Genomic DNA, 16,491 nt, shown 5'->3' with positions numbered 1-16,491 from the left:
CCCCGGAGCTCGTCTCCGTGTTCCGGTCACGCTCCCGACTGCTGAGCCCGATTCCGCCGAACCGTGTTTCCACCCGAGTCAAGCCGAGGGGACGGGAGAGCTGAGGACATGCGTGTGGAGCGGGGACACGTCTCACCGTCCTGCTGCCATTAGTCCCGTGTTGTGAAACCCGCCTGGTTATACCGAGCTGATTGTGAATGATTGAGGACACCCGGCGCTGAGAGGGAATCGACCCCACAGCCTGCTCTGACGCCGCGAACCGCCGCCCTCAGCCCCGCTGTGAACCAGCTCCTGGACCCGGTTACTGTGCGAGGAGGTCCCCCCCCCCACCCGGAGCAGCCATGGAGGAGTGGAGACAATGCGGGCGCTGGTTGATAGACTGCAAGGTCCTGCCCCCGAACCACCGGGTCGTGTGGCCCTCGGCGGCCGTCTTCGACCTGGCACAGGCCCTGCGAGACGGGGTGCTCATGTGCCAGATGTTGCACAACCTCTCCCCGGGGTCAGTGGACCTGAAGGAGATCAACTTCAGACCCCAGATGTCCCAGGTGAGTGTCCAGATGACGGGGTTTGATTTCCACCTGCCGTGTGGACGAGTGGAGGTGTTGACATGTTTCAGCATCTCGTTACAGCTGCTCCTCAGATTTTGACGCAGGAACCCTCCTGTCACAAGGAGCCCAGATCTTGGCCCCTGGTCCACAGATCTCCTGTCAGGGTTTAAGGGACCATGGCTGCAAACACCCTGTGAGACCTCTGCACACAGGTTGTGGGTTCTGAACCTTCAGGACCTCAAGTGTGATGCCTCAACATTTCATTTCCCTTCTGTCTTCTGCAGAAGTCACATGGAATTAGATGTTTCAACACATGTCCCTGCAATGGCTTTTAACTGACGGCTACAGCATCATCACTTTTACTTAAAAATGAAAAGGGTGTTAAGTGGGTCCTGTGTCTACTTCCAAGGGCAGGAGGGGGGGGCAGTTTCCCTTGACCTTTGACCTTTGGAGCACAAGGTGGGTGTGGCAGATCAATACAGAGCCTGGTGAATAGATGAAAGTGCCTTGAAATCAGTGCTCAAGGGTCATGGAAGGTTTACTTGACACTCAGTCAGCGGTGGCTTCATTAGTTGCCTGCTGTTTAAATCCACAAACTTGAGAATGACTTTTCTTTTTCCTGTCACAGGGCAGCTCAGGGTGAACAGATGAAAACCTGCCTGTGTGTATAATTAGACTCCAGTGAAACCTACATCTGACACTGTGGTGTGCGATTAGAGGTTTTTGGATTTTCCCAGTTGTCCCAGGCCTCTGCTCTCCCCCTCAGCTCACTGGTGTTTTCACAAAGCCAGTACGAGGAAATGCCGGTTGCCGCAGGAAGTTTGCACAACCGCAGCGGCAGAAGTAGAAGTGCGCTGTGGCGGGTTTCCACTATTGACTTTTATTCAGCCTGAAGTCTGCTGCTGGAGAGCCAGTGAGCCGCCATTAGTGTACTGGGACAAGTCAGGGAACTGGCGTGGGGAGTGATTCCCAGTCGCCTGCACGAGGAATTGTTTCGTTTCTCCTAAATTGTCGTGACCGCAGAAGCTGAAACGACAACTGGCAACACGTGAGTCTGAGTCTGAGGCCGAGTCTGAGGCTTTCACTGTGTTTGGGATCTGGATCTTTCATGTTTCCAGAAATAATAAGTAGAAACAAATATTTGAGCGAGTTTTATTTGACAATTTTGAATATGAATGAATCTTTTGAAGTCATTTAACAACCAGTGTGTCAAACAACGTGGCTCTGGTTTCTAGGAAGTCAGCGTTTCTCATGGTTTTGTACGATTGTAGCTGCTTTTATTCATCCACTGGACTCCAGACGTGTTTTGTCTGAACATTTTCTGGATCTTTTCCTGTCGTGGGCCTTGTAAAATATCTGGAAAAGATTTCGAGTCAGACCCTTATGAGAATACAGCAGGAACATCTCTGGAAAAATGAGAAAAAACCTGGAAGAATCCAAATTTCCCAGGATAAAAAAAATAAAGACCGATCGCATAACAGTTAGAGACAAACACTAAGAAGAAGGCAACACGATTCTCAGATTCAATCCTGTGTTTCCTCCAGTGCTGTCCGGCCCCCTGCTGCACCCCCCAGGCACCACGCCTCCCCCCTGCCTTCCACACATGTTCCTTTTTGTCGTGGATGCGTCTGATCGGACAATCTCCTGCTGCGTTCCTCGTATGTGAAATGCAAACTCAGGGAAATGTCCAGACTTAATATTCCAGACATTTTCTGAAGTTCATGTCTGAAAATGACAACATGTCAAACTGTAGGATGGTAATTTATTTAGTGTTTGACCCCCCCCCCCCCCCCGTCTATGCCCAGTGACCACTGGTAGCCTTGTCTGATCAGGTCCAGAAGCTACTGAGATCCATGATCAGAGGGCCAGAGAGGGGTCTGGGTGGCATGCTTTGATCCACCCACTAATCCCATTCTTCCAGTCCCACAGAGGGGAATCTGCACCGCTGGTGGAAGGGAGGGGGGGGGGGGGGATGGGGGGGTGTTCTCAGTGACAAATTGGGTTAAACAAAAACCTGGCAGCAGAACAGTGGGTGCGTGATTTATGATAAGGAAAAAGGTCAGGGCGCCGGTGCTCCAACGCTCGGAACAGGGCGGCAGGGCCTCGGCCAAATGAAGAGGAGGTTGGATGAGAGCGATTATTTTTCTCTGGAGCAAAAAATTCTCATCAGCGGCTCCGCGGTGATTGATGGCTTCCAGAGCGGAGTTTTGTCTTTCAGTGGCTCCTTCCTCTTTACGCGTTTAATATCCTCGGATTGGTTTGACACTCGGAGTGGGTGTTGACGTTGGGTGTAAAGTTGTGTGACCTGCATCCCACTGAGGAGCTCGGTGAGAGTGTAGCACTCACACTGACGGGATGTGCTTCCCCGCTAGTTAACTGCTGGCCGAACGTAATAACAATAAAAGTTTAAGCGTTGGCATTGATCCCAGTTTGTGCTCCAGTGCATTATCATTAAGTTAAAGTGCACGCTGCGCAGAGCACGGTGGGGGGGGGGGGAAGCGTTTCTCATGATTTGAGCTTTTTAATGGTTTTGCGAGGGGACATTTTGAAAACGGTTGAAAAGGGAAATGTCCATTCATGCATCCTCCTTTTGCAACAATGAGAAGGTTACTCGGTTTATTGTGGTCATCAGTAAGTAAATTAAAACGCAACGAGCTGCGGTGGGATGAGTAAGAACGCACCAGCGTGGTATGCAAAAACCAGTTTCAGTTTTAACAGGATGGGGAACAGATCCTGTTCGTTTGGGTGAGTTTCAGACCTTTTGTACATGTAAAGTTATTCATTTAATTCTTGCATCTTGGCCTCTGGTCCACATTTAACAGGTGTCTCTTTGAAATTGCACAAGAAGCTGTTTTCAGTTGATGCAACAGGAAACCTCAGCATTTGCCTGAACTGGTGCTTTGTTATGTGGATGTAAAAAAGAACCAGCACGTGACTCTGCATTGACCTGAACCATTCATCAAATCTATAACCACTTAAATGAATAAATTAAATGAATAAACCTTTTTAATAAGGCGAGTGTGGGAACAAGTGAACAGGCTCCAGGAGATGAAGTAGCACTTGCAGAGAGGGCATCAAGATGACCTTCATTTAGAAAGTCAGTAAACCCCCTGATTATGGGTTTTATAAGGTGTAGTGAAGCATTTGTCTTTACCACCAGGCTCTGAGAGGAAGCTTAATGAGCAGTGGAGCTCAAAGTTACACATCCAGGAGCCAGCGCCTCAGGCTGCGTCTGGAAGACAAAGACCCGGCTCTGCGCTCTCTGTGGCGGTGTTTTTTCTACTTGTTAGTGAGGTAGTTGTGAATTCCTTTGGGATGACTCAACCGGATATGTATGTGTGTGCTGCTGTGCTTTTGTTTCTTTGTGTGTGTGTGTGTGTGTGTAGTTGCTTGCTATGTGTGTGTCTGTGGGAGATGTTACAGTACCTGTCTTCACAGTGAATCACTGTTGGCTGAGCCCAGAGCTCTCCCGGAGTTCCCCGGTGCTCGACAGGGCTTCCCACACAGACGATGCTGCATCTGGATTTTCCTCTTTGTCCGATAGAAGCAAGGATTACCATGCATATTTTGAATGGGGTTCCATCTGTTGTCATTGACAGGTAGTTTATTTAAACAAAGAGAGAGTTGGCTTTAATTTCATTGTTTTTTCAGACCTAGAAACAACTTGGAGCACAATATTGAAACTCTGCCTTTCGCCTGATTGGTCGCCTCCTACGGGAAATAGTCTCCAACCAAACTGCTGATGACAATAATTGCGGGTTCAGCATGGAGTTGTTCCCCCACAAGAAACAATAGCTTGTCTTTTTTTTTTTTTTTTTTTGCTTTCTGTGGATGGAATAGAATCTGGAGAAGAAGGAGCTTCCAGGACCTCGAGCATCTTTCTGAGAGAACGGTTCACACATGACCATCAGCAGGAGAGGAGACAACACTGGGAAATAGGGTTTTGATGGCGGAGCAAGCAGATCTAGTGTTATTAGCTGCACACAGGAACTGAGCAGCATCACCAGCAAGTGAAGAACAGATGTCTGATTAAAACTTGCACCTTCTGACGATTTAAATCCTGTGTTCTCTCGTCTTTTAGCTCTGGTTTGGTCTCTACAAGCTTTTAAGAGTCTGTATTTTGAGCTCGCTGCTTTGTCAGTCGCTTCATGAAAACATTTTCCGGCTGCTCCTCAATGCAAGAGTACAATGGGTGTCTGACAGCTCTCTGAATCTTTAAAAATCAAGTTTAATTAACTGTAGCAGTCACGAACCCAAGACAACTGATGAACTAAAAGAGGCTGAGAAGATCCGGAGAGCTGCAGGCGCTGAGTTTGTGAACCCTTTCTCATTAAACAGTCATTTCCACTTGGTGTTTAAAATATTTTCCTCTTCAGTTGAAAAGGAAACGAAAGAATGAACAGACGACTTTGACAGACAACTCTGTGGGACCACTTATCTAGTTCTTCAGTATATTCACCCAAGAGTTCTCTCTTTCACATATTGTTCTGCTGTTTCTTTAATTGACTTCTCGGGTAATACACTCGCTAGATTGCCAGTTATGCTTTTAAGACGGAGATCCCAGTCTTACTGAGCTGTGTGTGGTTGGAAATGAGATCAGAGAGAGTGAACTGGAAAAGGACACGTTAAATGCCAGCCCACCTACTACTCTCAAATCTCTGTTTGTGGTGGGGAGGCTGTGAGCACCGCAGACACCAGCCCTGCCTCCCTCAGGGGTAATTTAATCTCCACGTTTGGCCTACTGTTGACCCCGTGACCCCTGAGCCTGTGGGATGCAGGTAATACGGCTAATGGAGCTCGTTAGAGACACGTCCTGGGTTGCACAGCTGGGATGGTGCCACTGGTAGCTAATGGGATTGACAGGGAGTGAATGGGTCTAGGCCGAGGGTTCTAAGCAGTAATCCTACTCTGAAGGTCATGGAAATCTTTTCAGAACGGGTCTAGAAACAATGATCGTGGATGAAAATAGCCTTTTATCCCGGGTGTTAATGATGAGCAATGAGATTAAGCCTCACAATGACATGGAGAGTTCAGGGGCAATAGGGGAAAAGGGTTCCAATAGCTGGAAAAAAGTATTCCAGCCTGCACATCCTTTGTTTCTTTAATCCACCTTCTCTGTGTACTAAGCCTTAACCAGCTGAATTCCATCGGTATCAGAATAAGGTAGAATAGTAATTAAGTAGTTCTTAGTCATCGCTGTAACTTTAACCTAGTTAGCAAAGCTCTAAAAACATGACTCGGGTATAAAAACATTCCATATTCCTTAAATCCAAACGGGATATAGTAGCCGCTAAATCAATGCATTGAGCCTTCCTATAGCTCGAATACATTTAAACCTCTAAACCTGTTTTCACACTGAGGCGAGAGTTCAGGTGCAGTATTCCCAGAGCTGGTAGGAATTCAGAATCCCACTCGAGGTCACTTCATTAGGGCGGATGCTCTTTCGGCAGGAAAGACCTTGAACTTCCTCGAGTTGAAAGACGGTCTTAGTATTCGCTCGGCCTAATAATAAGCATTTTCCTTGGAAGAAGCAGCCGGAGCAACGGCAGGGAGTTCACATGCCCCCCCCCCCCCCCCCCCCCCCCCTGTTGCTGCTCCTGTTCAACTTATCTAATTCTCTCGTCAGCTGAGTAAGAAACTACACTGTTAATAAAAAATACAAGTTGTCTATGCAGCAGCTGTAACAACATTTGGATATCCTTAGCATCTCAGACGAGGCGTTGAAAGGGTGTCTTTCTACTTCTCCGGTGTTTGCACTGGCGCTGTGCACTGGCTGTATGACACCCGGGGATGTGAATAGGTTGAGTGAACAAGGGAATGTATGAATATGTTTTAACTGCACTAGTTAAAATAGCTAATTCAACACAGACACGGCACCTGAGCATCTGAGTTAATATGTGACTTCTGTTGCCTTCTGTGTTTATCTTTCACCCGTGTTCTCTTCACCGCTTCCTCTCGTCCTCTAAATCCCAAGTGAGTAACGCTACAACCCGAGCGCTGGTAGTGAGGTGTGAACATCTGTGCCCGTTTGCAGAAGTGTTAAAGATACGGCCCGGTGAAGGACACCATCAGCTGTGATGAATGGAAGCCATTCATGTGTTGTGTGTATATGTAGTAAAAGCAGAAATAGCTTTGACAGAGATCCTTTTTAAAGACTCAAGTGATCCAATTTTAGTGAACCACCTCCAATAAGAAGTGAAATACATGAAAATCACAGGTTGGAAGAAGTGGATTCAGGAAGTTTGGCTTTTCTACTTCCTGGTTTCTATAATGTTGTGTCACTTTCCTGCAAAGAGGCAGTAAAATAACTTTATATTAGGTTGGACTTTAAATTGTCAGTTGATTGATTGAGTTCTTTCTCAGCAACCTGGTAGTTTGCTCACTGTACTGGAGAAATCTTCCTTCTCCGATAAAGAGGGACTTGTGTCTATATTCAGCAGAAACCAGGGATTGAACCTTTCTGCACATTCATTAGTGGGAGATCATCTCTCACAGTCTGTCATAGATCGGCTCTCGTTAAAGTGAATAAACTTCGAGGCTGTGAACGGGTACAGCTTGTGGTGTGATGTGGGGGGGAAGAATGCATACCGCAAACGCTTAAGCAGGAGAGCAGTTAAGTAGTTGTTGTATAATGCAACAGTTGAATGAATCACACAGTAGTTGAGGTCGATTTTCATTAAGTGCAAATGAACGATCGCAGGTCGGTACGCGAGTGCGACTCCGCAGGCCCCGCTGCTCGAGTGCCGTGGGGTAAAGAAACAGGAAGTGAATTTGAAATTCAAACCAGAGCCTTTTTTCTTTTTACTTCTGACCTTCTGCACAGAGTAAATACCTGGAGCATCTGCATGTGCTGCCAGTTACACAAACCACAGCGACCACAACATGTGGTACTGGAGACGATTTCAGGCTTGATGCAAAGTCTTAAATCGCCCTCGGGCAAGAGGTCAAGAAGTCAACCCTCGATTTTTTTTTTTAAAGCAACTTTTGCTTCACTGGTTTCCACACTGGCGGCTCGCTCCTGATTGGTTCACACAGCTGAGCCCTTTCCACCCAAAACCAGAATGAATCCAACTGGTTTGCAGCCAAATGCAAACAAAGAGCGCTCATCCGCTCAGGCCCCCAATTTGAGGAGGTGACACTTTGGGCAGAAATGCTGCTGCATAACAATCAATGGGTTGAGAGGAAGATTTTTGAATGTGACCAGAATGCATGTTTTCTAGTGATGTGTGTGTGTGTGTATTAATCTCACAGGGACTAATAAAAGGGAATATTCAGATGTGGGTGGAAAGGTGCTGGGAGGAATTTCATATCGGTTCTATATTAACATCTGACAGTGGTTTAATATTCTTCAGTGCAGAGCTGTGATGCACTGGGATCCACAACAATATAAAACAAACTCATGCTACATTAACCAAGGTCTTGATTTTACTTATTATTGCTGATTATTGCCCAACCAATCTTTTTATGAGGTCACTTGCATCCACACTAGAGTATTGTTCGAATAAAAATCAGGCATTATGTACTTCAGACGCTCTGATTCACTTCTAGACTGTTGCCTCTGGTTTGAATTTAGATGTGTCATCATAGTCCGAATATTAACTTTTCCCCATATTCGGATTGAACATGCAGAAATGTAACCTCTGTGTTAGTGGCCAGTGATTGAGTTACTTATCTGGAAATAGCAGATTATCTTTTAGACGTCTAGTATAGACTAAGTAAGGATTTATTGGCTCCATGATTCATTGCAGTGCTGCATGTATCAGACGAGTCTCTCTCAGCGGTTTGAACGTGACTCAGCTGGTTGGTTCTGTAAACCACTCACTTTATCATATTTTTAAAAACCACTCCTCCACCAGGAAAACAAACCAACTCGCAACATTCATCCGTCTCCGTCCTCCGCTCTGCATTCCTCAGGGACGGCCCTCAGTCTGAAGTGCTGGCACAGTGTTTGTGTGCAGAACTTTGAGTCGACCTAATCCCTCAGCACCCGAGAGGCAGAACTCAAACAATGTCGTGTAAATGCAGCTCACGGCGAATCCAGGAAAAAGAGAATATTTCAAGTGACAAGAGCAGATTTACCTTTTTTAATTCCTGCATATGTGAAAACCTCCGGAGACTTGTCTCCTTCTGTTAGCCTCCTCTCATAATGATCTTATCTGACTGACCTCCGGGGACACTCTGAGGAAACACGTCCACCATCACACCAATCTGCCGATGCTGCCATTCCACCAGAGATGGACAGAGAGAGAGAGATCACTGAGCCTTATGGCCGCCGCCTGATTTTCTAAAGAGGCTCCATCTGCACCGCGTTTGTCGGGGGGGGGTAATTAGCACGGGCATGCGGCGGAATGGCGCCTGAGTCTCTCCGCGGCCAGCCAGGCTCTGCTGGGCGCCATCGCTCTGCAGAGAGACCAGAAAGGCGACGGAGGCCACGGTCCGGATGGCAGATGGCTGAATCCCTCCCCTGCAGCTCCTCTCAAACCAGATCACTGGAGATGCTTTTTCCTTTCCTCTTCTCCTTTTAATTGATTTTGACGCTTCATTTGTTCATCAGTTGCCAGGATTCCCCCCCCTCCCTCCCCCCTTCTCCACCCAGGCCTTGACAGGGCATCTGTCTTCGTCCTCGACCGTCTGAAGAGACACCCGCTCGGATCATCCACCCGTCAGCGCGGTGCCGATGCCAGCAGTGTAATTTGAGTTGTTGTGGTGTAGTAGACTGATTGTAGCCATTTCCTGTGGTTGGGAACAGATTAGGATCTGGATTGTGCTGCAGGGGAGAGGCACACAAACACACACAAACACACACTCTAATACATCAGCACCCTCTTCCTGGGGGGGGGGGGAGATAAGCTTCATATTTTATCTCCTTGCCAAAGGAATCGAATAATACGCTCCCCCGGTGACGCGCTGCAATGGTGCCAGCTAAGTATAGCAGGAGTGTTTACACACGTTGCACTAATCATGGATTTTCTCTGGCCTTTGCCACACAATCGCCACGAGAAGCGCCGATATCCCATTACCAACGCGTATTGATCATATCCCATAATTGGCTGTGGAGTAGGCACGGCACAGAGGTGGTAGGGATGCAGCGTTGGACTCGGTGGCCAGCGAGAGGCCGAGCACTTATCGATCTTCTCCGCGGCTCGCTCTCTAGCTAATCATGCAAACAAAGTGGAACACGGGTGCAGGTTAGAGAGGGCGGAGGAGATCACTTCCTCGAGCTCCACCTCGAGCCCGGGGGGGGGCTGCTCTGCTGTGATTTGAAATTGTATACTCTTCCTTTGTGTAGATGTTGTGTTCTGTTACGTTTAATTTCAAATATAACATACGTGCAGCCTTTATCACTATTATCTTCACGTATGAAGTCATATATTATGCACACGGCACTGATTAATCTGGCAATTACTGATAATTACAAGTTAAATATTAGTGTTTGTTTCTGTCTCATATCTGCAAGGACCTCTCAAGTGGCCCTGTGGGGTAAAACTATAAAAAGTGAGCTTGAAGCCATGTGTTTGCAGTTTGCATCTGATCCTCAAATCGATGAGTCAGCGATAATAAACTGCACAGTATGAACTTGGAACCTTTTGAATTCAAAGTTGAATATTAATCAGATTTGTGATTAAAGGCTCGGAGAATACACATGTCATCATAATGTGTAACTTGTTTATATAAGAGGAATTAAACCCAGACTGTGCAGTTGAAGGTTAAAAACCACCGGACGATCGGAATACAGGAGAAATCGCGACCACGTCTTTTTTTACAGATGTTCATTTGTATTCCAGGGGTTTCAACACCAGCCGTGTGAGTCCTTCAGATTCTACATTGTTGGACCTTTTATTCCTCATTATGTATCTGAAATCCGCTGCCAGCTCGCATACTAATCCAACTGTAATTGTCACAGTTAACAAAGGCCACGGAAACTACTTTAAAGCTTTTATCTGCTTTGGAAGTTCTCGTGCTGTTTCTTCACAGAAACTTCAGGAATCCTTAATGTGGTGGACAGGAAGCTTTGGAGAGAGAAAACCCACAGGAAGCAAAAGACAGTTCTGACATTGTACATATTATGATTAAATAGAACTTAAACATTCCAGAAGCTTCCACACGTTTTGTATATGTGTCCACGTGTTGATATTTAGTCTAGAGTCACACATCGCTGTGGGGGGGCCTGTTTTCCTTCATTAAACCTCTGGTGTGTCTCCATCATGGAACTATTTTCTTTAGTCCATTCACTCTGTATAATAATATATAACTGGTGGTTGCATATACAGGGTTGTAGTGCGGTTGGTTTATGAATACGACAGATCAAGGCTGTTTTATTTAATAACCGTGTCATTCACTGTCCTTGTAAATCTCTCGTAACACAAGTTTATCTGTGATTTATGATATTTCCTTAAAATATTAACCAGGGCCATTATTTTCCACACACTTACAGATTCATGTTTGCATTTTCAGATCTGTCCGTTCATCCCAATATACTACATTCATTTCATATGTAGAAATCTGGTTATATACACACGGATTATTATCATAACATGACTATAAAAGATAAAAATCAACAAAATGATTGACAGCTGAAACTAACCTCAATGGTTGAGAATGTTTATTGTTTGGACTTTGGTACAAAGGAGAAAAGATGGTGGCACCTGCATCCGGGAGGTTCTTGGCTTCATGTTTGTACAATGGGAGGAAGTGGAGACGCATCATCCATCTTTATACACAGTCTGTGATTGAGATGCAATAACACTCCGCTCCACTCACGGTTTTAAATGGTTTTGTTACAGTTGTGTTGCTCTTACATTTGATTTGATGGCTTTTTGTATTCGATATAGAGCACATTTAATTGGCGTGTTGTTAAAGATGTGCTGCAGAGAAACCTCCTCTTCCTCACAGAGCGAGGAAGGTGCTGAGAGGCAGAGGAGCGTCCTCAATCCTGTGTCCCATCTTAAAAAGGTGGAGAAAACGTTACACCTGCCACCGGTTTGGTGTTAGCATAATGAAAGCAGCGGAGCGCGGGAGAGAGGAAAGCTAAATAATTCAGAATTAAGGCCGGAAGCTCATGGGGGGGGGGGGGGGGGGAAACACACACACACACACACACACAAACAGAAGGTGGAGGAAGAGAGAATGTGATTGAAACAAGGCTTTTAGTGGCTTTTTCCTGTTAAACTGAGCGTGACCCTCACACTGATGTTCAGCTCTCATCGGCTCCTCCACTAGTCAGCCTCTATTAGCAGGAGGAGATTGGCCTTAACTGCAGAACAGTGGCAACAAGCAGGATTTACACACTGCGTCACTCGTCAATACACCTATCGATGCTCTTCTTCATGACTCACATGTGGATTTCTTCCCTCCTTGTCGTGGCACAGTTGCTTATCCAGCACATTTGCCAAAGAAAAAATGATTTTCTCCTTTGTTTGGCTTCAGCGTTGTGCCGTTGCCCTGTGGGATTGTATCAGAGCGCTCAGGAATAAAAAACGTTTTCCTTTGAGGAGCTTTTGACAAATATTGAAATGTGACAGCTCTGTCATTGGTCAATAGGGAAATGGACTCAGACTCTTTATTAGATACATCCAAAATACTTTAATACCCCAATGCATGAGAGAAATCCACTTCTAATGAAGGTTATGAAGTTTAAGAGATCATTTCAAAGCAAAGTTTCATTTCGGAAGCTGTAGTTTTGCAGTTCTGTTAAATTGCATCAAACGATAATAAAAATCAATTCATCCATCATCTGTGAATAATGCAGGGACAACAATCTTCCTCTTTTTTTTAATAACTACCTTTCATAGATATGAATGTGATTGACAAAGTGTTAGAGGAACTGTGGAGTGTAACTGCATTGATAAAGAATAAAGTAGAAGTTAGTTTCTGCTTGTTAAGTAACAGGTTTGTGATGTATAATGTTTGAGAAGACGTGTCTGCGTCTCAATAATAATCGATAATGAAAATACCTTTGAAATAGAAGAAACAACGACAGGGAAGGTCCATCGTTCTGTGTCCGCTTTCTGTTTCTGAGGAAATTCCCAGCTTCCTCCTTCCTGCTCAGCATAAGCACTCGGTGGGTTAGCGAGGGAGTGAGGGGGAGAGTGAGTTGTGTAATCCCCCCCCCCCCTCCTCCCCCCTCCTATCCCCTCCTCTCCCTTTCTCCAGCTCTTAGTCAGACAACAAGAAACATCTGGACGGAGAACAGAGAGTTCAAAACGCACCCATCCCCACCTTGCATGGGTCCAACAATGCTTTGGTTCAGGCCGTTGCTCTTGGACAGTGGACGCCCCCCCCCTCCCCCCCTCCCCCCCCTGTTATCCCACCGATCCCCCCTGTGCAAGTGTTGCATTCTTATCGTGACTTTGCGGATTTCTGAGAAGCACACGTGGGTGTTGTTCTGCCGTTGAGTGTTAGCTGTGCTGTGCAGAGTGTGTAATTTCCCTGCTCCGAGTGGGGGGGGAGGGGGGGGGGGATGAAAGGTGTAATTTTCCTCTCAACACCCCCCCCCCATCATGGCAGCCCGACACGGATTTCCACAGGTTTTAATGTGGTGGATCTAAGAGCTGTCAGTGGAGGCGTGTTTTCACACTGATTCTCTCAATTCTGCTCTGTGCTTCCAGTTTGGTCCTCTCTCCATCGAATGGTAGAAAACTGCAGCAGCTCTTTGCCTTGTTCATCTTGGTTAAGATCACAATAAACATCTTGTGCGCACTTTTCTTTTCTTACATTTTTAAGCCCTTGAGATTCTATTTTCAGAAAGAAAGTTCCTCATATTTATGTCACAGCAGCTCTTTCTACATCATTGATCCCATGTGAGTATGCAGCGCAGGTGCAGCAGCCAGAATATCCGACCAGTGGAGTTAGAGTGGGCGAACTTCTGCTTTTAGATTTGCCTTTTTTTATTCGACCGTGTCTGTTTCGCTCTCTGGTCTTTTCCCGCTCGTGTTTTATTTGCAGCATCGTCGTCGGCCACGTGGAGACACGGCGGTTGGATGCTTTTTTCAAACTCACACAAATTATTTAACATTTTCTGCTTCAATGGAGAAAATGGAAGTAAGGCCAGAGATTCTACTGGTATGACTGCATTTACAGAAATGGCTAAGATAAGAAATCCTACAACTCACTTAAGGTCAAATGATCGAATATGAAAATCTAAATTTGAAAAGAAGGCAGTTGTCCAATGGTTTAAATTGCAGATTGTGTTCATGGTGGAAATCAAACCATTACCAGTGACTTTCTTCAGCTTCAGATGATGAATGTTGAATCTGTGAATCTGCAAAACAACCAAGAACTGGGCTGGACAGTTTGAATTCACACAAAAATTGATATTTTCCTTATTGTGCCGGTTGTAAAGCAGAACTTGTCCAATAAGATGTAGCTTACATTTAGTATTTTGTGGAAACTGGGTCATTAAGGTTTAATTTCTCGCTTTAGCGTTTTGCTTCAGCCGTTTGTGTTTCGTGTTTGTCCCACAAAGAAACTGGGACGTTCCCTCTCTCATCTTTTTCTCTGTGTGTTTTAATGAACTCATTGACAAACGGGGTTCTCTCCCACAGGAGAGGTGTCCTCCTCATGCAGGAACTCCACTGTCGTCCTCTGCGTAGGATCATCGAGAGGTGACCGTTTCCACTTTGAGGTTCAGCTGCGGGGCTGATTGGCTGTTGGGTTTGACCTGCTCGTCTTTGCCCCCGGCCGTGCTCTTTCATTCCTCTCATCCGTTCCTTGTTTTTCCAATATGTCTTGACCTTGATGGATAGGTTATGAGGGGAGGAGGAGGAGGGGGGGGGGCACGGGATCACATTCCTCCTGACCACCCTCACCCTCAGATAGGCGTCTGAGATGATGAAGTACGCTGCCGGGTGTCATTCATCTAATCCACCTCCTCTCCCCCGCACACCACCCTCCTCACCTCCTTTCTCTCGGCTGTAGGTGGAAAATAAAAAATCTTGCAGTCAGAAAAATAATCAAATACATATGATATAGAGCTTGTTGTTCAAAAGCATTCTCTAAATTCAGTGGAAAAACACTGAGTGGAAACTTTATGATGCACGAGCTTGTTCCTTCTTTTACCAGCTCGCTGTATTTCTGAATAATTAGGACAGTGGAGCTGACGTGCTCCATTAGAGACGTGCTCCCAGTTAATCCACACTTTGTATTGGGTTTAGAAGAAGAAGTGCACAGACATATTGCATCCCTGAGGTATTTAATTGTCTTTTAAATGTCAGCATGAGTGATGATACTATTGGGAGATCATTACAGGCCTCGCTGACTTGAATTAGCTTACCGTTAACCAGACAGCTGAATGGCACTGACGATTGGCTGTTTGATTGGCAGAACTGATATATTTCGGCTCGAGGGAATGTAATTTGCAGGAATCACGGAGTCCATATTTTTAGAAATCAAAAGAGCGGATTGATTGATAACTGCGAATCTTCTTTCGGTGTGTCAGTCATGCTGAAACGTGCTGTTTGCTCTGATTACCGCTAAAGGACTCGCAGAAGCCAACGGGAATGCAGTTCACGATCTTAGGTTGATTATTTATTTATTATTTAATTGGGGGCAATTAGAGCTTCAATCCTCTGGTGCGTCTTCATGTTAATTTGCATGTCGGGGGGCACTTGGCCATGTAAATAATGATGTTATCAGCATAAAGAAAATCCTGTTATTTGGTTTGAACAGACCTGAGTGCAGCAGTGTTACTCTTCCTAAATGGTTCTAAAAAGATGTCCGATGATGTTCGCTTCACAGTGTTGGCAAAAAACAAATAGCATCAGCTGATTCCCAATCCAAAGCTTTGTAATCACCTTTGTTTTTAGCGATGCTAGCAGCTGCATGACTCCTCGTGAGCTTGTGACTTTTCCTCTTGGGCCACAGGCAAGTAAACAAATGTAAATCTGTGAAGTGTGCAGTATTATTAAATATGCTACTAGACATGTTGATATGATCCTCTTACCTGTGTTAGCCTTTAGCTCCCTAGCTACAGCCCAAAGCACAAAGCTGCTATAGCATGGCAGTGTATGAAATCATAACAATCTGAGTGCAGGCGCAGAGCCGTACAAAATTTAGACGGTAAATCAATAAGCTTTGTCTCAAACTGAAAAGCCCAGCTGTTGAGTAAATAGAGGAAAAACAACAACAACATATAAATAACACATTCATCTGCTGTGGGGCATTTAAGTAGAGAACTTGAGTTGTGGATGTTCTGCAGCATTTTGGATGCATGGGGAGAAAAGAAGAGGTAAAAATCAATTTTAACCGATCATCTCCAGGTGATGTTTTTAAATAAATCTGCAGTTATACATGATACAAGTGGCCGTGTGTTCCTGCTGTATATGCAAGTGCATGCTTTAAGGTGTCTGGTCACATATAGTGTGAGACGTTGTAAATGTGTTAGCTCGAGTCCCCGAGGAGGTTTAGCTGCGGATGAAGGTTTGGCTGTCACCCCACATCTGTGAGATCACTGGATGGGGGGGGGGGGGGGGGGGCTATAGGTCCGGAGCAAAGGTTTTCGAGGGCGACTAAGGGAACGTCCTCATCGACGAAATCCATGAGAGCAGACAGCTGCATGTTCGAGGCCCCTGGCTCCCCTGCACCCCCGCTGACACTCGTGTCGCCTGTGCTTCCTCCTCCATTAATTACAAGAGGCCCGGCTAGCATTGGGCTACTGAAATATTTAACTTGAGTACTACATTACCTCTGGTTAAGGACATCGCCGAGAATATTTAAACATTTACAAATGTCCCCAAATGTGCTGCAGAAGGTTCTGAAGCACTTTGGTTCACGGACAAATAACAGAGGATTATTCTATTTGGTAAATGTCTTGTTGACACTTCACCTCATATCCACTCAGAACCCGTTATTACCCTGATCCACATATTTGGCTGAGTCGTCAAAATCAGAAGGAGGGAAGCTTCATCCCAAACGCCCTTTATCCCTCGGACGCTGCCCCAGTGTG

The 16,491-nt window shown here is 45.7% G+C and overlaps 1 protein-coding gene across 6 annotated transcripts in view; it reads left to right on the top strand.

Moving 5' to 3' along the window:
• The first annotated feature begins 326 nt into the window (after positions 1-326).
• Positions 327-16,491, top strand: part of vav2 (vav 2 guanine nucleotide exchange factor) — a 178,052-nt gene continuing 161,887 nt past the window's right edge. For all 6 annotated transcript variants that reach the window (XM_053411318.1, XM_053411316.1, XM_053411320.1 and 3 more), the window contains exon 1: positions 327-545. In XM_053411318.1, coding sequence (XP_053267293.1) covers positions 342-545 — 204 coding nt within the window. In that variant the 5' untranslated portion in view covers positions 327-341. The remainder of the gene's footprint in view (positions 546-16,491) is intronic.

Source organism: Pleuronectes platessa, chromosome 19, assembly GCF_947347685.1.
Source record: "Pleuronectes platessa chromosome 19, fPlePla1.1, whole genome shotgun sequence".
Classification (NCBI taxonomy): Eukaryota; Metazoa; Chordata; class Actinopteri; order Pleuronectiformes; family Pleuronectidae; genus Pleuronectes; species Pleuronectes platessa.
Note: the sequence above shows the minus strand (reverse complement) of the source record. Positions and strands in the feature narration are given on the sequence as shown.